The sequence below is a fragment of the Zootoca vivipara genome, chromosome 2 (assembly GCF_965207765.1).
Source record: "Zootoca vivipara chromosome 2, rZooViv2.hap1.1, whole genome shotgun sequence".
In the NCBI taxonomy this organism is placed as follows: Eukaryota; Metazoa; Chordata; class Lepidosauria; order Squamata; family Lacertidae; genus Zootoca; species Zootoca vivipara.
The window spans coordinates 9,789,225-9,810,458 of record NC_142584.1 but is presented as its reverse complement, the minus strand read 5'-3'; the positions used below and the strand labels follow the sequence as shown (position 1 = coordinate 9,810,458).

The following is a 21,234-nucleotide window of genomic DNA, read 5'->3' as shown; positions in this document are numbered from 1 at the left end:
TGCTGTTCAGAAGACAAAATGGATAATGCACATTTTAGCCAATGAACATTTTACAGAAAGCAGAAATGTGACATGCTTTGGTATCGTGTGTACGGTAAGCATTGGTGGTTGGTGCCCACTGGACTGGCAGGGCTGCTGGGAAGTCACAGGATGTGGCTAGTGAGGTCCCAGGGGCATGGCAAGTTCTGATTTTCTCTCCATGCTCTTCCCTTGTGAAGGACCCAACTCAACTGAAATATGTCTTACTTTGGTTTAGAAGGGGTCCCTGCTGTCATAGCTGCTTCTCTGCTGCTTCTCTCCTTATCCTCCTCCTCTGCAAAGAAACAGTGGCTTTATTATTATTATTATTATTAATTATAATAAAAATTAATAATAATAATAATAATAAAATTTTATTTATACCCCGCCCTCCCCAGTCAAAACCGGGCTCAGGGCGGCTCACACCCATAAAATTACAATAAAACATAAAAAGCAATTAATTAAAATACAGATTAAAATACAATATTAAAATTTAAAATGCAGCCTCATTTTAAGTAGTCCATAAATCCAAGGCATGAGGGAGGAAAACACAGGGGTCAGACTAAGTCTAACCCAAAGGCCAGGTGGAACAGCTCTGTCTTGCAGGGCCCTGGTCTCCTGTGAAAGAGCGTTCCACCAAGTTGGGGCCAATACTGAAAAGGCTCTGGCCCTAGCAGAGGCCAATCTAGCCACCTTATGGCTCGGGATCTCCAGAATATTGTTGTTTGTGGACCTTAAGGTCCTCCACAGGGCATACCAGGAGAGGCGGTCCCGTAGGTACGAGGGTCCCAAGCCGCATAGGGCTTTAAAGGTCAAAACCAGCACCTTAAACCTGATCCTGTACTCCACCGGGAGCCAGTGCAGCTGGTAAAGCACTAAATGAATGTGATTTCGCAGCCGGGACCCCGTAAGGAGCCTCGCCGCGGCATTCTGCACCCGCTGGAGTTTCTGGGTCAGCTTCAAGGGCAGCCCCGCGTAGAGCGAGTTACAATAATCAAGCCTGGAGGTGACCCTCGCATGGATCACTGTGGCCAGATCAGGGCGAGAGATGTAAGGGACCAACTGCTTGATACGGCGGAGATGGAAAAATGCCACCTTTGCTGGGGATGCAACCTGCGCCTCCATGGAAAGGGAGGTATCAAAGGTTACACCCAAACTCTTGACAGAAGGCGCTGGCACTAATTGAGCCCCTGCAAGAGATGGGAGTTGGCCCCCCATCTCCATGTCGTCCCGACCCAGCCAGAGGACCTCTGTCTTCGAAGGATTTAGCTTCAACCGGCTCCCACGTAGCCATCCAGCCACAGCTTCCAAGCACTTGGTCAGTGTGTCTGGGGCCGAGGCAGGGCGGCCGCCCATCAACAGATAGATCTGGGTGTCATCAGCATATTGATGACAACCCAGCCCCAAACTCCGGACATTCTGGGCAAGGGGGCACATAAACATATTAAAAAGCATCAGGGAAAGGATTGCGCCTTGCGGGACTCCACACACCAAGGAGTGCCACGGCGACAACTCCCTCCCTAGCGCCACCCTCTGTCCCCGACCTGAGATAAAGGAACACACCCACTGTTGGACTGTGCCCTGAATCCCCACATCGGCATGGCGGTGGTCTAAAAGTTCGTGATTGACCACATTGAAGGCTGCTGACAAATCTAAAAGAATCAGCAGTCCCGACCCACCTCGATCCAGCTGTCTACGGAGATCATCTGTTAAGGCGACCAGAGCCGTCTTGGTCCCATGACCAGGGCGAAAGCCGGACTGAAATGGATCTAGAGCCAATGTTTCATCCAGAAACCTACCAAGCTGTTTGGCAACCGCTCTCTCAATTATCTTACCCAGGTATGGAAGATTCGAAACCGGGCAATAATTGGATAGCGCACCACCGCTTCCTTGAACTCCTCTGGGAAAGTCCCTGTGCCAAGGGACAATTGATGATCCCACAAGTTGATGATTAACACTTTGCAGTTTTATTACTGCTTAACACCCAAGTCAGTTACCTTGGTTCAGAAGGGATTCCTGCTGTCACCATTTCTAGTGTGGATTCATTGCACAATAACTGTTCGTTGCTCACGGGTAAGCCCCTGTTCGCATCAACTTGAGAAGTGTTTCCTAGCAAGAGAACAGTTATGCAACATGGTGGGTGTTTGCGTAGAAGTAAGTCACACTGTGTTAAATGGGGCTTATTCCTATGCGAATGCACACAAAATTGCAGTCTTTACCCCATACCCACTTTTACTAATTTGGACATTCAAACAACAGGGAGGATTCTGCAGCCCTAAAAATCATTTGCTCACTATTAAAAATGTGGGGAAGCGCAACATGTGGATGTATTAATATTGGTGAGAGGTGGTGATTTTGTTCTTGGAGAAAACACAGGGTGCCTAACACATCACTTCATGCACAGCAACAACATTTCTTTCTCTGGGTTCTTTTTGCTTAACTCCCTGCCAGCCAGATCTTCCAAATGTGCCTATTTTCCAGGGACAGTCCCAGATTTACAGAAGCCATCCAAGTTTCTGATTCCTGAATCTCCCACTTTTCCTTAGGGCATCCCTATATTAATGACTGGGAGCAGCTGCTGAGACCATATAACACCGGTCCTGAAAGACCTACATTGGCTCCCAGTACGTTTCCGAGCACAATTCAAAGTGTTGGTGCTGACCTTTAAAGCCCTAAACAGCCTCAGCCCAGTATACCTGAAGGAGCATCTCCACCCCCATCATTCAGCCCGGACACTGAGGTCCAGCTCCGAGGGCCTTCTGGTGGTTCCCTCACTGCAAGGTTACAGGGAACCAGGTACAGGGCCTTCTTGGTAGTGGTTCCTGCCCTGTGGAACGTCCTCCCATCAGATGTCAAGGCAATAAACAACTATCTGACTTTTAGAAGACATCTGAAGGCAGCCCTTTTTAGGGAATGTTTTAATGTTTGATGCTTTCTTGTGTTTTTAATATTCTGTTGGGAGCAGCCCAGAGTGGGCAGGGTATAAATTAACTAATTATTATTTTTATTATCTGAAGGCAGCCCTGTATAGGGAAGTTATTTAATGTTCTATTATGTTTTTATATATACTGGAAGCCATTCAGGGTGGCTGGAACAACCCAGTCAGATGGGTGGGGTATAATAATAAGCCGTCCCTATTTTCATTGGAGAAATGTTGGAGGGTATGCCCTGAAGAAGCCTGATTGCTTGATCACTGTTTTTGACCTCCCCACACCACCCCCAGATAAATATCATGGATGCCACAGTTAGGATGTCAGGGACTCCCACAGCCTGCAGTCACCATGGCAACAAATGTCCCATCAATCACTCACGCTCCGCGTTAGCCAATACCCGGAAAGAACCGTAATCGAATCTAATTTTCAGGAAACAATCGTATTTTATCCGGTCACGTGATGATTGCTGGAAACAACCGTACTTTATCCGGTCACGTGATGATGGCTGCTCAGCAACGGAGCACTCCAGCCGCTTCCTTGTTCACCATGGGAACTGTCCCATTCTTCCGGTCCTCCCCTTCCTCGAAAGCAGGCTTCGGCAAGTGACCGACAGCCCCTTTATCGAATCACGGGAAGAGGGGGGGTTTCAAGGTGAGCCACGCCCTCTCCCTGGAAACTCGCCGACTCGCTGAACATGAAAAAGGTAGGGAGGCGGGACGGGCAGGTTAGCCGAGGAAAGCGAGCACAAGCCAATGAGCAGCCGAGTTGGAGGGAGGGGGCGGGTTCTTGGTAAAAGATTGGCGCGGGGCCAGCCAATGCCGTTGCAGCCGCGGCTGATGCTCCACGTCGGCACCGGGGCGACCAAGATGGAGGCGCTGATCCTGGTAGGAGCCGGAGGGGCGAGGGGGAATTGCTGGGGTGCGCGCCCGTTACCATGGAGACGGGCAGGTGGACGAGACGCAGCTGGCAGGTTTCTGCTGGGGCCTCCTGAGGCTCGGGCTCGATCCTCCGGGCGGGGCCCAGGCCCAGCTACCTGGCGGGGGCCTCTGAGAGCCTAGGACGGCCCATATGGCAGACAGCAGAGTTGCCCCTGCGGGAAGAGGGGCTCTAGGGGCCGCTCGAGAGGTGCCCGGGCGAGCTGCTCCTCGTGGGAAATCCAGGAGAGCCCCCACCCCCGCCCTCTCTAGCCTGCCCAAGCGGGGGCTCTCCGTCTCCTGAAGCGTGTAGGAGGGATGTAAAACAAACGGATTTAACTGCAGGCAAATGAATATTTAGTCCATTTTATTGTCAAATCCTACTTATGGGGATTGATAGGAAAGGCGGGGGTAAAACGCTCATTCCCATTCTGTGCCCTAGTAAAAGAAAAAAGAACTTACTTCCTGTGTGTGTGTGTGTAGGAAACGAAATGATGCAAAGTTTAATTTTGTAAACCATTAGAAGGGAAGGAGGGAAGTCGCTAGGCTCAGTTGAGCCAAAGAGATAAAATAAGAGGATATGATGTTACGTAATGTATGTAATGTGATTATATGTAAAACCAATAAAAAATATTTATAAATGTGTGTGTGCGCGCACACACTGGGCTGCTTTCCTATTCCTGCAGGGGTTCCTCATTGATCTGTAATGGTGGATGCATTTCCCTATAAGACAGGTTGCTGACCACTCCTGAACTTGACATGCAATGTGCAGCTGAAGAGTTCTGTATTTTCCGATGCACTTTTAAGTTTCCGCAGGGCTGCCGTGAGGCCCATCAGGATGGTTGGTGCCCTCTGTGAATCAAGTCCATGATTAACCCTTTTCCAAATGCCTCAGGGAGCAGAGGAAGGAGCCATCTAATGAGTCAGACAGAGTGTTGATCCATCTAACTTATAATGATGATGATGATGGTTATAACTGAGCACTCTATACTGACTGGCAGCAGGTCTTCATGGTTTAAGGCAAGGGAGATGCCAGAGATTGAATCTAGGATTTCTGCAGGAATGCAGATACTCCTCCACAGAGCTGCGGCACGGGCTGCTTGGCAGGGAAGTCAGTTGTGGAGAAGGTAGGTAGAAATTTTGAGAATCCCTGGGGGACGTGGTTGTAGATAGGGTACTGTGCCCTGCAGCTATACAGTCTTTGTGCTATTCTGAAGAAGCACATGTATGTTCTATTATGTTTGTCAATAAAGCAAGCTTTAAATACATGCCAAGCTACCATCATAAATGCCCATTTTTTCTGCAGGATCGGCAAATAATAATAATAATAATAATAATAATACCCTGATACTTTTTGATGCTTTGGTGAATTCAGGGAAGGGTTTCTAATGTCTGCTGCAGGGCTATCCTCAGATGTTTTGGAATCTACGTGATGCATGGTAAAATAAATAACATCACTTATAATTTGCAGCACTTCAATGGTAACCTGGCCACCCCTAGCCTATTGTACTTAGTTTAAACTTTCATTTTAATATTCTAGACAGGGGTGAGGAACCTCAGACCTTGAGGCAAAATGCAGCCCTCCTAACTTTTCTGACTTGCCCTTTGGAGTCTCACTAGGCCACAGCCCCTCTCCTCAAGCCACACCCCTCACCCGCACTGCTTCACATCCTCCTTGAGAGTTTTTGCCTGGCTGGAATGTGCCCTTGAACTCTGATAATGCCTCTTCCTTGCCTGGATGGAAAATAGAGAGGTTGTGTGGTGTGTGTCTCTGTGTGTGTCTGTGTGAACTAGCCTACTGTACCCAGATAAAATTAACATTTATTGCTCTACCTACTTTTGCTTCTGACCCCACTGATCAGTGGCTTGTGGCCCTTGGAAGGGTGCCCACAAGGAAATGCATCCCTCTGGCCATAACATGGTTCTGCACTTCTAACTTACAGGAATGGGGGCCTTAGCAGGTGCTGGCCCTGCTTTTCGGAAAATGTGGCACCCAAATGGGCACATATTGTCAGTAATTTGTAAATGCAGTTTTTTCTCCAGGTTGCCTTATTTACTGACTTGTCTTAGCTCTAAATAGAGGTTGTGTGGTATAGTGAATAGAGTCCTGAATTTGGACTCGGGAAACTTGGGTTCAACTGTTTGCTTAACTGTGAATCCACTATGTGTCTTGATGATTGTTTTATTAGATTTATGTTTTGCCTTTTCAATGAATAGCTGTAGACTGTGAACAAAACAAAATGGTAAGAATTAAGAGTACTGAAGCAATGCAAAATAAGAAGAAAGAAAAATACCTTTATTGTATCGGGTCATAACAGTGATACAAGTAAACAGAGGTCAAATGTGCTACTGGCAGTTGTTGAGTTTCCTTAGCAGGGACCTTGGGTGAGCCACTCACAGCCTAACCTATCTTGCTGGGAGGAAAAAATGGGGAAAACTTCATGTATTGTTAATTAAGCTCCTTGGAGGAAAGGCAAAGCACCTAGTGCAGTCTTCCCCAACTGTACCCTCCAGAGGTTCTTGAACTCCAATTTCCAAAATCCCTAGTCAGTGTGGCCCAATGGTCAGGGGGGATGGGAGTTGTAGTCCTGAATGTTGGATGACTGAGCTGAATTAATGCAACAAACAGAAATGAAGCACAAATAAACAACATTTGCCCCCGTGAGAATCTGTTTCCTACTGCTGTTTAGCTGAGGGCCGCCATCCAAATTTATCATTTTTATTAATTTCTGTTTCTGCTCATCCTTGCCTGCCACAATCCTTAAGAGCATAATTCAAAGTGTTGGTGCTGACCTTTAAAGCCCTAAACGGCCTCGGTCCAGTATACCTGAAGGAGCGTCTCCACCCCCATCGTTCTGCCCGCACACTGAGATCCAGCGCCGAGGGCCTTCTGGCGGTTCCCTCACTACAAGAAGCCAAGTTACAGGGAGAGGGCCTTCTCGGTAGTGGCACCCACCCTGTGGAATGCCCTCTCACCAGAGGTCAAAGAGAACAACAATTACCAGACCTTTAGAAGGCATCTTAAGGCAGCCCTGTTTAGGGAAGCTTTTAATGTTTGATGGATTTCTGTATTTTAATATTTTGTTGGAAGCCGCCCAGAGTGGCTGGGGGAACCCGGCCAGAAGCGTGGGGTATAAATAATAAATAATAATAATAATTATTATTATTCTGGTTCATCCTCACAAAAATCTGTGAAGAGGATTGAGGATCGTTATAGCTGATTCCAGTTTAACAGGGCTGTGGAATCTCAGACATAATGCTGAGACATTGTTGTAGAGTGGTCCGAGAGCTAGTTGTATTTATACTGAAGTTTAGATTGGACCTGCAAAAAGCCTTGGCCTAGTTCTCACTGAGGTAGTTAGTGAGTGGAGTGTTCCACTTCAGACTGCACACAAAAGCTTCCTCATGAAAGAAAGGTCCTTGCCAATAGGAAATTAGTATGGTGGAAAACCAGAACTAGCATTGTTCAGGTGCCACATAGTACTTGTTCTGCAGTGGTGAGAAATTGGCCAATATAGGCAGCACCTACACTTTGGAACTCCCTGCCTATTGACCTCCCCTGCACTTTTTTCAGCACCTAGAACATTTTTCTTTAGAACAAAATAATAAAGTCCTTCCAGTAGCACACGAAAGCTCATACCTATTACAAACTTAGTTGGTCTCTAAGGTGCTACTGGAAGGATTTTTTTTATCTTGTTTTGACTGCGTCAGACCAACATGCCTACCTACCTGTAACTATTTTTCTTTAGGTCAGCCTATCCAGACATGTAGCTGTTGACATGCTTTAAACTTTTGCTGCTATAGATTGTTTTTATTGATCATTTTAATTTTTTTGGTAAATTGCTTCGAGGTTTTATTACAATCAAGTGATATATACATTTTGTTAAATAAAATCATAATAATAATAATAATAATAATAATAATAATAATAATAATAGATGTTGGGGGTAAAGGCTTTGTTATACAACTATTCACCTGGTCATCTCGGCTTTATTAGGAGGAAGGAACTTTTGTGTGGCTGTAGGAATATTTAGTCAGGTGGGGTCTGGACCTTTGGTATGAAACTACAGCACAGACAAAGGTTTGACACTTTAGTGAAAATAGGCCAGAATCTGAAGAACGTGGCCCATTTTAAAAGGACTGCCCATAGAGTTTTGTGTTGCACATGAGGAAACTTGACTAACTTTACATGGGCTTTTAAATTTTTTTAAAGTGCAGTAGAGGAGGCTTTAATAGCAGGCTCATACGGTGTCTCTGTGTTGCTAGTTGGGGCCATTGTGAATCTATGTGATGATAGCTGTCCACTTATAGGAAGCGCTGCATTTTGTAGCATGTGCAATGCACACTTACTGTATTTTGAAGAAAGCCTTTTGAACTCAATGGGGCTGACGTCTGAGTAAATCAGTGTTTCTCAACCTTTTTTGGGCCAAGGCACACTTGTTCCATGAAAAAAATCACGAGGCACACCACCATTAAAAATGTTAAAAAATTAACTGTGCCGCCCTATATTGACTATATAATTATGACTGTAAGAAACACTTGCCAATTGCTGTGTTGGTTGCAATCTCCTGTAATAAGGCTTCACAAGCCGCTGATTTCTCTGCCAGCACAATCCTTTGCTCAGCAAGTTTCAGGTTGAGCTCATCCAGCCAGCTTCTTTAAGTTTGTCTAAAACCACCCTCCCGTGGTGGTGGCTGTTGAGAGCTGCGCTCGCCCCGCGTCGTGACCCGGCCGGCTTCCTTTCCGGCGGGTCAGTGATGTATATTGGCGGCCGCCAGGCACGTGACAATGCAAATCGCCCTTCTCGTCGTCGCACATCGCGGCACACCAGCCAGCGTCTCGCGGCACACTAGTGTGCCACGGAACAGCGGTTGAGAAACGCTGGAGTAAATACATGGGACTGAGCTGCAAGGCACAGTACATCAAATTGCCTTTTGAACATTGGCTTAAATAGTTTTCTTCCCTGCCCAGCCCGCTCTTCCCTTCAGATAAAAACTACACAGAAGACCAGAGTCAATTGGGAGAAAACTCCTCATTCCTGATCGATTAGATCCTGAATGTGACGCAAACTCCATCCTCAGTCTTTTGGGGGACGGGACGGGTGGAGGAGTCATTTATTTGTGATGCTCTTGGAGGAGTGGGAGATATGCTGACGCTGGGTTGAGGAACCTCTGGCCCTATCTTGTTAGACTCCAATTCCCATCAGAGTGTGGTCAGGGGTGATGGGAGTTGGGAGTTCCACAGCTTCTGGAAGGTGAAAAGCAAAACCTTTTCTGACTCCAGTGAACTGCAACTGGGATATCCAGTTTTTAAAAAACTGCCAGTGCCAGCGCCTGCTAAGGAGAGGATTTGGGATTTGTATTTCTTTTTAAGTTCAGCAGCACAACTGCATTGGCAAAGACACCGGATGCCATTTTGCTGCGCAGCACGTGACTATTGCTAGGTTTGGTGTGGTGTGATTTGGGGTAGCAGGACCCTTGCAATATGCTCTCTCTCTTTGGAGGAAATGCCTTGGCTTGGCTTGAGAGCTGTGCATTCCCTAGGCCGCCCGATAGGAATAGCCCTGTCTCCTCCGCGTGGCTCTCCCAATTGCCTCTTGCAGATAAAACCCAGCACGGTCGGACATATTTCTTGCCGTCTCCTCTCCCTCGCCAAATGCTCCCCTTCCGCGAGGTCCTGGCAGCTGTAAAATCTTTATGGCAATGCTGCTGCTATCGTGCTGACCATCTGGGCCGTTGCACACCTAGTTTAATTGATTGAAGTTTAATTTATTGAAACTTCAGAATTAAATGATCAGAATAAACTGTGCCGTAACTCTTAACGTCTTGTTTTAATGGTTGATTGCTCGAGGCAGCCCTTGGCTTGAACTGGAAGCCTCCAGAGAGGAATTTATGCCGCTTCTGGCCTTCCAGTCAGCGCTCATTATAGATTTAAAATGTGTGTTTATTAGCTGCCTCTCCAGTAGAAGCTTGTCTCTCTGGCAGAGAGATGTATAAATTCTCCTCCGATGCTTGTATGGTAAGCATCTATTCTTACTCTTCGGAAGCAAGGCAGGAAGGAGATGTGTGGCTTTTGCCCGTCTCATTCAATCTAGGTCAGGGATGGGGTATTCCTCTGACAGTATTTGTATAGCAAATTGTCTGCTTAGCTTTGGGGCATTGACATGTTGCACTTACAATTTTCACAGGCCTTCATTTGGGGGGGGGAGAGTTTTGACCCCCTATTCTTACTGCAAAGCAAGGATTTGTGCTGTAAAACGCATTGCCCAGGGGACTGGTGAAATATGATAGGAAATTTCCCTCTGCACATCTGCCTGCCTGCAAAGTTTGCCAGGCAAATTTATGTATGTGTGTATGCGGATAAGGACGAAGGCAACAGAAGGAGATTCTAAATTTGTCTACATTATCGTCCACATGATAATGGATGAGTCATTCTCTGTCAGAGACAGAGGAAGACCTGGTCTGTTTTCTTCTCTTCCTTTGTACGGTGTGAAGCATGCAATTTCTGTTGGAACAGTGAGACCCCCTTTGTAAAATGGAGACCTTGAGAGCAGTGGTTTTCATGCTGTGTAGCTTCACAGATCCCTCTTCGAATGGACTCACCTGGTGGGCAACGTGCTTCAGTATTGGTCACCAAAGAGCTCTTGCTTCTTGCAAATGATTCTGGGAAGAGTTTCAAGGTGTGCACTCAATTCCGTGCAGAGTGCTGGCCAGTCCTGTTGGGCCTCACCATTGCATGAACTGAGAGTGCACCCTAGAGCAGGTCTGAATGGCAGGAGATAATTTAGGTAGTGGTGGGTGAGCTGTCATTCAGGGATGCTTGGCTGCCATTGCTGATCTCTGAGGAATTCCTGGATCCTTCAGACCAGGCATCCCCAAACTTCGGCCCTCCAGATGTTTTGGACTACAATTCCGATCTTCCCCGACCACTGGCCCTGCTAGCTAGGGATCATGGGAGTTGTAGGCCAAAACATCTGGAGGGCCGCAGTTTGGGGATGCCTGCTTCAGACTGTTGTATGAAAAGCTCTGCATTAGACCCAGGCTGTTCTCCAGTAGAATGATGGCTGGCTGCTCTTACGATGGGTCCTGTCTATGTGATCCAGAGATAAGAGTACCTTCTGTTCCTATGGCTGTTAAACACACCCGTCTCAAAATTTGAGAAAAGTCATGTGTAGTGCTGTCTCACTGGGTCAGTAGTTTGGAAGGGGGTGGCCAGATGTAGAGTTTCTGTGGAGTGGTGGATCCGCCTGCCAGAGTCTACTCCATAGATGAGCCTGCAGCTCCTGTTGCAGCACTTGAGGTGAAGTTCTGTTATACACTCCGACTGTGGCTATGTGGAAGTCAGTGCATCACAGAACTTTGTCTCGAGAGCTTTCAAGCATCCAGCACAGAGGAGCCGCATATCTTTCTGCTCCTTTCTCTTGCCCCAAGGGGCTATTGAAGCATGCCCTCTATGTAAGCACTAAGCCGCAGAATCTCATTCAGCCTCAGACATGGCAGCGAGGTGGCCCCCATTTTCTCCTGCAGTGTGGCCCTTTTACACACAACACATTCTTAATCACTCCTTTACCTTGGGGTAGGGATGCGACATTTGCTCTGCATTTTGGGCCATCTACCTCCTAGACCTAGACTATGGTCCTAGTTCTGACAAGCTGATACCTGATCTGGAGCTCATTGTGGGCTGCTGTTGGGTGTAGTGGGGTTGCCTTCAGTATTTTCAGACATGGGAACCACTGAGTGTGGCACAAGCTCTGCAGTGTTAGAAATTCCGGTATATAAGCTAGGCGCCAAATGGCACCTTGAATCTAGGTTGCGGACGCCACAATAGAACATCTGTTCACCAAGGGGTTGGACTTAATGGCCCTTGGGATCTCGTCCAACACTACAGTTCTATGATCTCAATTAAATTGCTTGACTGTAGCTTGCTCTTACAACAATTCACTTGTTTCAGTATGCAAGAAGGAAGAACACACACAGTGGAAATGAAAATGGTATTAACTATGGAGCAAAGCAGAAGTTTTTAAGCTGCAGTCGCCAGCTTGGCACACAGAAATCTCCACGTAGTCGCAATTGGACCTGCACCAGTAGCAAAACAAGCCTGGCGCCTGCCTAATTTCAAACACTGCTACCAGCCTGGAGTAATTGGTATGGAGGAGCATAGTATATGCACAGCCCTCCTTCTTGTAACAGCTCTTAGGGCCACCCATCAGAAGCTGTGGCCCTACCCCTGGGTAGGTCAGCAGTCAGGCTGCGGTTGGAGGAAGCAGCACATGGTGTTGTTTAAATGGACCTGTGACGTTGTGCTTTCCTTTGCAGGAGCCATCTCTCTACACTGTGAAAGCCATCCTGATCTTGGACAACGATGGAGACCGTCTGTTTGCCAAGGTAAGTTTTCAGGGGATCTGGAAGGAGCGGGAAGGTACAAGGCTCTAAGAGGCCCAAGCAAAGCAGCCTGGCAGAGTTGTCATTGAGAGCTGGGGAGCTCTAATGGACCGTTAACTGAGCCCCTGCTTTCCGAGCAAGAAGGACATTAGTCCAGTCACCTGTGCTCATTGAGACAGCATGTGATCTATTTTAACTCTTGCTGGTAGATGCCTATCCGGTGAGTTCTGATACCTGGCACTCCTTTACGTGAGAGTGTGGAGAACCTGTGACCCTCCGGAGGTCCAGCTTCATCTCTTCTTGTCCATTGGCCCTGCTGGCTGATGGGAGTAGTCCAACAACATCTGGAGGCCCCATTTATTTGGGCAAAATCTTCCTTGCAGGAAGGCAGCCCTGTTTAGGGAAGGTTTTAATGTTTAATAGACTATTGTATTTTAATATTTTGTTCGAAGCTGCCCAGAGTGGCTGGGGAAACCCAGCCAGGTGGGTGGGGTATAAACAATATATTATTATTATTATTATTATTATTAATTATTATTTCTCTATGCCATCCTTGAAGTAGCTTTGTAAGTGCAGGATCATTTGCTTGCAATATTGCCCTACTTGCAAAATGAGTGTCTACAGAAAAAGTCCGATTGTTAAATATTATTTATTTAATGCCATTTAGATGCCACCTAATTGTTTTTTTAAAAACCAGTTTACAAAAAAGTGTAGAAGTTTTACTTTTTTTCTTCACTATGGTGCCACCTGCTGTCTTGGCAGAGGATGGATTTGTGTTTCCTTTGCCAGCCTGGTGCCCCTCCCCCAGGTGCTTTGGACTACAACTCCCATCAGCTCCAGACAGCACATCTGTGTTACGTTGTGCTGACAGAGGCTGCAGTCTAAAGCAACTGGATGGATCTAGGTTGGCGAAGGCTGTTCTAACCCACAGCCCACACTAAAGTAGTAGTAGTAGTAATAATAATAATAATAATAATAATTTATTCCCGACCCATCTGCCTGGGTTTCCCCAGCCACTGTGGGCGGCTTCCAACAAAATATTAAAATACAGTAGTCCGTCAAACATTAAAAGCTTCCCTAAACAGGGCTGCCTTCAGATGTCTTCTAAAAGTCTGGTAATTGTCGTTCTCCTTGACATCTGGTAGGAGGGCATTCCAGAGGGCAGGCGCCACTACCGAGAAGGCCCTCTGCCTAGTTCCCTGTAGCTTGGCTTCTCGCAGTGAGGGAACTGCCAGAAGGCCCTCAGTGCTGGACCTCAGTGTCCGGGCAGAACGGTGGGGGTGGAGACACTCCTTCAGGTGACATAATTAACTTTTTTTGGAGGGGGAGGCTGTGGGACCTGGGTTACAATCCCCGCTGAGCCACACACACACTTTGCTTCTGCCTCTGCCGCTGTGTATAATAGGAAGGTGTCCTGCATTTTAGCCTTTTCTGTGAGAGTTGTTATGATGGAAAACAAACACTATTACCTGTTCTAAAAGTTGTGTGTGTGTGGCAGACTAGCAGCCTTGTGCTCAGTGCTGCTCAGGAATTCTAAGAAGCGCCCAGAACCCAGTGCAATTTTGAAAGGTTCATTATGCCATTTTTATTCGAAACAGTGTCCAGTTGTATCCAAACATAGACAAAAACCTGCTCCTTGATCTCAAGAACCATCATGCAAAATTTGGTTACTATAAGAGTCGGACACGACTAAACGACTAAACAACAACAACATGTATTTTTTATATTTTATATAGCTAAGACAGAGCCTCTGGTTTGTCACTTATGTAGTCACATTGGATTGCCTCATGATAGCATTTTCCTGTGCTTGAAGAGCTTAAGTTAAGTGGAAGGATAAAGAATTAGATTTTTGAATCCTTTCACAAAAATGAGGTGATAAGAGCAAAAGATCATATTGGTGAAAAAGAATTGTATAGTGCTATCTGGTCATTATTTTATTCCCTCTAAAGGGAGATAAAATTTATATAAATATGGCCCTTTTGTTGCTTATTGCTCTTCTTTCATAGGTTAGTTTTGTCACGAAAAAGATTTCCCAAATTTTCCTTAGCCGTTCTTGTATTGTAGGAGATCTCTTAGGAGTTGTTCAAAGGCACAGACAACTTTACAAAATACAAAGCTTAATAAATAAATGTTTGAGTGTTGTGTGTGTGCAGCTCACATGAGCAGCATTTGACCCTGACAAGTGGTTTGGATCGCGTGCTACTCATGTAACAATCTTATTTTCTTTCCCCCTGCAGTACTATGATGACACCTACCCCACTGTCAAGGAGCAGAAGGCCTTTGAGAAGAATATTTTCAACAAAACTCACCGGACAGATAGTAGGTTCTGCTGGGGAGCGTGATGGAAGAAGGCATCTGGGACTGAAATATATACATGTACTGTATATACAGTATATGGATATTTAAAACAGGGCTCCCCCTGGAATCCTTCACCCAGAAGAGTCAGACACATCTACAGGACTTTCTTTGTCTATCTCATTTTTTAAAAAAACTCCCCACTCTACCCAGAGGTTCAGCATCAGTGGGTGGGTATGGATGCGAGTCCTCCTCCAGGGGTGGTCCAGCAGTTCTCCTCTCTTGCAAAGACAGCAGCAGCAAATGCAGAGCAGGGAGGTGGCAAAAGTTTTACCTGTTCTGCTCAAGTTTTACCTGCTCCTTGAGTGTATCACCATGAGTATAGTGGCTTTGCTTCAATTGGAGGGCAGTATCTACACTAGTATGTGATGAGATGTCAAAATGACAGGTGCAAGAACGATTGATAAAGAAGCAGATCTTTGACATACCCCAATGCATTTTGAATATAAATGTTCTTCATCGGGGGAAAGCTGACTCTATTCTAAATTAAGAAACGACATTCCATTTGAATTCAGTCTCCTCCAGCCTATTCCAGAGTGCATGGAGGACATAAGGAGCAGCGATAACACTTGAAAGAAGGCATTTCATTCAGTTTTCCTTCTCATAAAGAAGCTGTTCTATTTGTGCTTGTGCAGCTGAGCTAGCGCAATTCAGTCAGTGGATTCTGCACTTGGATGTTTGGCAGAGTGCACCTAACTTGTGTAAATGTGTGCTGCATGTGGGCATGATTGCTGGCAGTGTCTGCACTATGTGGCAAGTGGTGCTAGTTCAAGATTGTAGTCCAATTTAAACAGCAACTCCCCCCCCCCCGAATCAGATAGATCTTCCTGCAGCAGTGCAAACTCGCCCAAAGATTTTGTGATGATTCTGGATGTTGCTTTCTTTATTATTTTATTTTATTTTATCCCTTTTCTCTCTCCCTCCACCCAGGTGAGATTGCTCTCCTAGAGGGACTGACAGTTGTTTACAAGAGCAGCATTGACCTGTATTTCTACGTCATCGGCAGTTCCTATGAAAATGAGGTGTGCATATCCTTAGGTGGCAAAGAGGCTTTTCTGCAGAAATGATGCATGCAAGGTTTCGACTACCCTGGCTTCCCGGCTGAAGGTTATGTTGGTCATGATCTTTGTGCTGCAGGAGATCCTTGGCTTTTTCCTCTGGCACAAAGTATGCTTGCAACACTGATTGCCACTGTGGTGCTGAGGTGAGGGAGATTTGTTGAACTCCTCCACCCTCCCTGAAAATAGTTGACCAGTCCCACAGGATTCTTTAAGGCAGAGGTGGTCCGGTGGTCCTTCAGTTGTTGTGTGACTCCACCTAACATCAGCATGGCCAATAGCGAGAGGTTGATGGGAGTTGTAGTCTAAGGGAATCTTGAGGGCATGGAATTTATAGCCCTGCTTTAAGAGGGATGACTTCAACAGAGCAAGAAGAGCCTGGATTTCTATGTCCTTGGGGTGGGTGGGGGTGCTGGCAATCAATGCCATGCTATTGCCCTCTAGGAATTACCCCCCAAATTGCTCCAAAGCCAGCTTTGCCTTGAGCCACTTGTGTATGCGATCGCATGGATTGTGTGCATGTGTGTGTGTGGTTCCTTTGCTCTGAAACTTTTGTCTTCTCCTTTGCAGCTAATGCTAATGGCCGTGCTGAACTGTCTCTTCGACTCGCTCAGTCAGATGCTGCGGTAAGAATCTGCTTTCTGGTCGTGGCTGAGCTGGTTGCACAGGGTGAAATGCAGGAATTGTTTTTGTGCCTCAAATGCATGCATTTTGGGGTTGGGTACACCACTGAGAACAAAAACACTTTTTAATTTTTTAATGTGTTGGAAGTGCAAAAATAAAATAAAAAATGTATGCCATTGTTTGGATTCCACCCCCAACCCCCTGGATGTTTTAAGTCACAATAAAATCAATTGAAAGACTGCTTTCAGCCTCCTATCTCAAAAATGGACCCCTAGTGCTATCCTGTGCATGTTTACCCAGAAATAAAGGCTGGCACCAGCACTTAAAGATCAAGACATTTTCCCTGGGCAATTTAATTTGGGCAACACATTTAACTGCTGCCTCATAGTATCATCTCATCATGTTTTATGATGTAAATATTTTTTTTATAATTGGACTCAGAATAATAAAGACTTGTCTTCAACAGATTAAAAAGGCCCATTGAAGTTCGGTGGGATTTACTCCCACATATAAGTGAGTTTAGGATTGCAACTTCAGTTATAGGGAATTCAGGAAGGTGTGTAAGCCGGGATAAGGAGCAGATAAAAGGGTCCAGCTGGCAGCCACATGTGAGTAGAGAGAGAAGGTGTCCTTGGCAGAGGCAGACGTGCAGGATATGGGTCCTGTCGTGCCTTTTCCCTTTTTCAGCTGTCCGTGTGACTCCTGGACCAATAAAGCATAAATAAAGATGATGTGTTTGGCGTGCCCGTTGTGGCACAGCAAAAGCACAGAATCAAGACTCTCCAAATTGTGGCTTTTGTTCCTTAGAAGGGAAATATTGGGATGGTTAGAAGCTGCTAGAGGCTAACTAAAGCCTTATATACACATCACATCTTCTGGCTTCCTAACCCACGTCTAGCAGAAGCGGAATATATTCTTGGCAACGAATAGATGATTGCGCTGCTTGCCTTAACTATATTATATATTTATTTGTTGAGGTATTTAATTGACGACGTCTCGTAAGTGGTGTACATAAAAATTACTAAAAGCATACGATGGATAAAATCAATTACAATTACAGCAGTGCCTCGACTTACGAATTTAATCCGTTCCGAAGGCACCTTCGTAGGTCGAAAAATTCGTAAGTCGAAAAACGCCATTGGAAACGTGATTTCCCATAGGAATGCATTGGAAACAGAAAAATTCGTAAGTCGAAGCACCCCCATCTAAAAATTTGTAAGTCGAAAAACCCCTATCTAAAACCGCTGTGGTTTCCATTCGGATGTCGAGAAATTAGTAAGCGTGCGGCCATTTGCCCCATTCGTAAGTCGAAAAATTCGGTTGTCGAGTCGTTCGTAAGTCGAGGTACCACTGTAGTCTTAAAAACAGAAAAATTTCTTAAAATGTCTGCTGAAAAGGAAAGGTCTTGGTCAGGTGCCTGAAGCTCAAGAGGGGAGAGGGCCATTCTAATCTGAGCTGGAAGGGAGCTCCAACCCCCATGCTTCTGTATTAAATACATATTTGTCCATATTTATTTAGGTTATGGAATATGGCTTTTATTAATGTAGAATGCCAATTTCTTTGTGTGGGTAGTGGTGCATACTACATGTGTATGCTTATGCCCCATTTAAAGGAAGCCCTTTGTGTATGGTTTTGTGTGTCCCATGGTTCAGGGTACAAGCCCTGGTATCCAGGGCAAAATTAAAGAATCCTGAGATTCTCATCAAGTTGCTAGTCATTAGAGTCCAAAATCCCATCTAGTTCAGCATCCTGTTCTCACAGCCAGGTGTGCAACCAGGGGGAACCTGGGGGGCACCTTCAAGCAACACATGAGTGTAACGGCAATCTCCCCACTTGTGGTTCCTTATCCTCCAGGAATTTGCCCAAATCCCTTTTAAAGCCTCACTGCATCTCACCCAGCCCCTTCATCATCCTTGTGATTGCACAGTAAAGCTTTTAAATGTGGGGCACATCTGAGTACGGTCTGTGCTTAAGGCTCTGACAATGAACTAGGTTGTGAGATGCCCCGGGTGGTAAGATGAGACCTAGATCCTCAGCTTCTCAACTGAGCAGAATCTGGTTTTTCCTTCTGTAGGAAGAATGTGGAGAAGCGAGCACTTATGGAAAACATGGAGGGCCTTTTCCTGGCAGTGGATGAAATTGTGGATGGCGGGTAAGTCCAGCCACTACCCTAAACTTCTAGACTTCTCGCAGCTGTATGCAGCATCTGTTACCGTGTTTCCCACATTTTAAGACACCGTCTTATATTTATTGGTGTCTTGGCTGGATCATAACAGGGAAATGATTTTTGATATGAATTTTACAGATGCTGTACAATTGGCTGTGTTTATTTCTCTATTTAGAAATCACGTTTCTCTCTCTCTGCTGCATTAGCCAGATGCTGCCTGAGATCACAATTGGCTTTACCAAATAGCTGTTAAGTACTTTCCTTTGATGCCCAGATCTCATGGCTACCATAAGGTTTCTACTTTTCAGGACTAAGGCAAGGTGATAATAGGAAGTTGTGTTTATCTATCTCCTTAATCTCCTCTTTCATATGCATAACCTTTGAAGCCTAGGAATGCAAGTGGTCTGCAAACGAGACGGGAGGGGATGTCAGTTTTCTGCGAGAGCTCTGCACTTAGCTCTTTCCTCGCTGCAGTTTTAATTTCAGTTTGCCTGCCTCACTCTCTGTCTTGGCCATCAAGAGGAAATCAACAGGCAACTCATGGCTGGGCACATAGAATGGAAGGGGGAAAAGGTGGGGGGAAGTGAGAGGTGGGCTGTGTGTGTGTGTGTGTGTGTGAGAGAGAGAGAGGCGCACACGGAGGTCTCTCCCTAAAAGGGAAAACAGCCTTTGCATTCACGAGGCAGCGTCTTCAATCGCCCCTCTTTTCTTCCTCGTGCCTTCATCTCCTCCCCACCGGTCCGCAAATGTCACTTTTGTCCTCTTCACCAAGTAGAGCTCACATAGCTTGGCTAAAAAATATATTTTTGAATCCTTTTATTTTTTTAAAAAAAATGCTCTTGGAGCGTAGCCCAGCTGAGTGAGTGATTGCTTCTTCATCTCTTACAGGGTGATTCTTGAGAGTGACCCCCAGCAGGTACTACATAGAGTTGCTGTGCGGGTAAGTGAAAACCATCTCTCTCATTCTTCCTTGAATGCCTCTTCAGTAGGCATGACCTCTCTGCTGACCTCTGTCCCAGCTGAAGGACACAGGAACCTGACAGAAGAAATCAACCAATTGCAGTGTTGGGGAGAGGGGTATAGGGTTTTTTTGTATATGTTGTTTTCTCCCCTCCCCCCTTAACATATTTGAAATCTATTTAAAATATATTTTTAAAGCCAAATTGCATAGGTTGATGGGGGGGGGAGGGAGAGGAGGCTGCTGGTGGTAATCTGATTAGTGGTTAGACTAAATGGCATTGGGTGGTCGTCTGAGCAATCCATAACTCCTGGGTAGGAGCTGGGAACTCAAGAGTAGGGAGGAGTGTGTGTGTGTGTGTGGGGGGGGGTCTTTTAGGAATCAGAAGAAGAGCCTTGCTGTATTAGACTAAAGGTCTAAATAGTCCAGCATCCTGTTCTCGCAGTGGCCAGTCAGGCCTGTTTTCAATTGCTTTATTTTTTCTGAGCACCATTGAATTTGTGGTTCCCCCCCTTTGTATTTCAGGGAGAGGATGTCCCTCTTACAGAGCAGACAGTGTCACAGGTATGTCTTCTGCCTAGATCTAGCTGGGTACCTTTCATTAAATGCTGCTTGGTGCCACTTTTTCTGCATGTCTCCTCCCTCTCCCCTTTCCCCTGAAGCTTCCGGGATATTGCACCAACTTTGTTTAACTTGATGTGCCAGCCAAAAACATTTCTGTTTACCCATGCATTTAGATCTTGATTTGATCATAATGTAGTATGATTCTGGCCTATTTTGGTGTTCATCTTTTTATCCTTGTTGCCAGGTGAACACTAATAATCACCTTGAGGTTTTTATAATCAAACGGTATATAAATTTTATGAAGTAAAATAAATAATAATCGAGGAGGCATGCTAGGAGTATACGTCTGCCTATCGCATCCCACAAATATGTTTTTGGCGTCTGATGTAGAATTTAATATGCTGATATTCTTGACTGCCAAAAAAAAAAAAGAAAGAACAGCAACCCAATCTTCTTAGTCCTTATGGCTATAGAAATAAGTATGGAAACCTGTTGATTAAATCTCATAAGCCAAAGGGAGCCTAAGCAGAATCTTGGTTGGTGAAAGGGCTGAGCTTAAGTGCAGTGCATAGGAAATTCCCCTAGTGCTTTTAGATACCGGGCATTGCATTTTTGGGTAAGTAAGCCACTCAGCCCCTTTCCATTGGTTTCACAGGGGAATATGCATTTTTAGGGATGTACGGCTGTGGCTGGTGGTGGCAATGCCAGGGGAGCACTGCTTGGAGGCCATAGGCTTCAGCTGTTGCCCCAAGTTTGTACAGTGGTACCTCTACTTACGAATAACTCTACTTACGAATGGAGCTCCGTCCGCCATCTTGGATGCGGTTTAGATAGGATTTTTTCTACTTACGAATTCTTTCTCCCAATGCATTCCTATGGGAATTTTTTTTCGACTTATGAATGTGCATTCGGAACGCATTAAATTCGTAAGTAGAGGTACCACTGTATGTGTGCATGCAGTATGAATCCTTTTCCAGATAGCATTTAAGGCGTTTTCCACCAAGGTGTTTCCTGTTATCCACAAAAGGGTTGGGTTCGTGGAGAGTGTGTTTCAACTGAATCCTGCAGGCTGAAAAAAAATCTGAATCCTCCAACTTCCGTCTGCAGGTGCTGCAGTCAGCAAAGGAACAGATCAAGTGGTCACTACTGCGATGAGGAGCCACGTGGGATCTCCCCCATTAACCTACTGTGTCCCCAGCTGTCCCCTCTTCCTGTCTGTTTCGCACTGACCAAAATGCAACATGACCACAGTTTTTGATGTA

At 45.7% G+C, this 21,234-nt stretch overlaps 2 protein-coding genes across 10 annotated transcripts in view; one reads left to right on the top strand and one right to left on the bottom strand.

Moving 5' to 3' along the window:
* LOC118077474 (protein mono-ADP-ribosyltransferase TIPARP) overlaps positions 1-3,548 on the bottom strand; it is a 22,951-nt gene extending 19,403 nt beyond the window's left edge. For 4 of the 7 annotated variants that reach the window (XM_060272075.2, XM_088661288.1, XM_088661290.1 and 1 more), the window contains exons 1-3: positions 3,330-3,457; positions 2,016-2,127; positions 247-313 (exon numbers count right to left, since the gene is read on the bottom strand). The gene's annotated coding sequence lies outside the window, so the exon portion shown is untranslated. Of the gene's footprint in view, positions 1-246; positions 314-1,697; positions 1,835-2,015; positions 2,128-3,329 lie in introns of those variants that run through there. The other 3 variants (XM_060272076.2, XM_060272078.2, XM_088661291.1) reach the window with 2 other exon arrangements.
* COPZ1 (coat protein complex I subunit zeta 1) lies at positions 3,519-21,234 on the top strand. 3 transcript variants are annotated; one of them, XM_088661295.1, is made up of 9 exons: positions 3,519-3,654; positions 12,181-12,249; positions 14,484-14,565; positions 15,532-15,623; positions 16,230-16,285; positions 18,358-18,435; positions 19,339-19,390; positions 19,934-19,972; positions 21,080-21,234. In XM_088661295.1, exons 1-9 carry the CDS (start codon positions 3,646-3,648, stop codon positions 21,125-21,127), a joined length of 525 nt encoding a protein of 174 aa, XP_088517421.1. In that variant the 5' UTR covers positions 3,519-3,645; the 3' UTR covers positions 21,128-21,234. The 3 variants fall into 3 exon arrangements, with proteins under 3 accessions (XP_088517421.1, XP_034955895.1, XP_088517420.1); XM_035100004.3 differs by lacking the exon at positions 3,519-3,654 and adding an exon at positions 3,751-3,835; XM_088661294.1 differs by lacking the exon at positions 3,519-3,654 and adding an exon at positions 11,228-12,095.

Bases quoted from the DNA above. Each gene is read 5' to 3' on its own strand.
- COPZ1 (XM_088661294.1), top strand. From the start codon at position 12,012: ATGGAGGAGCATAGTATATGCACAGCCCTCCTTCTTGTAACAGCTCTT. The intron at 14,566-15,531 runs GTAGGTTCTGCT...CCCTCCACCCAG, and splicing joins CAAAACTCACCGGACAGATA to GTGAGATTGCTCTCCTAGAG. The intron at 16,286-18,357 runs GTAAGAATCTGC...TTCCTTCTGTAG, and splicing joins TCGCTCAGTCAGATGCTGCG to GAAGAATGTGGAGAAGCGAG.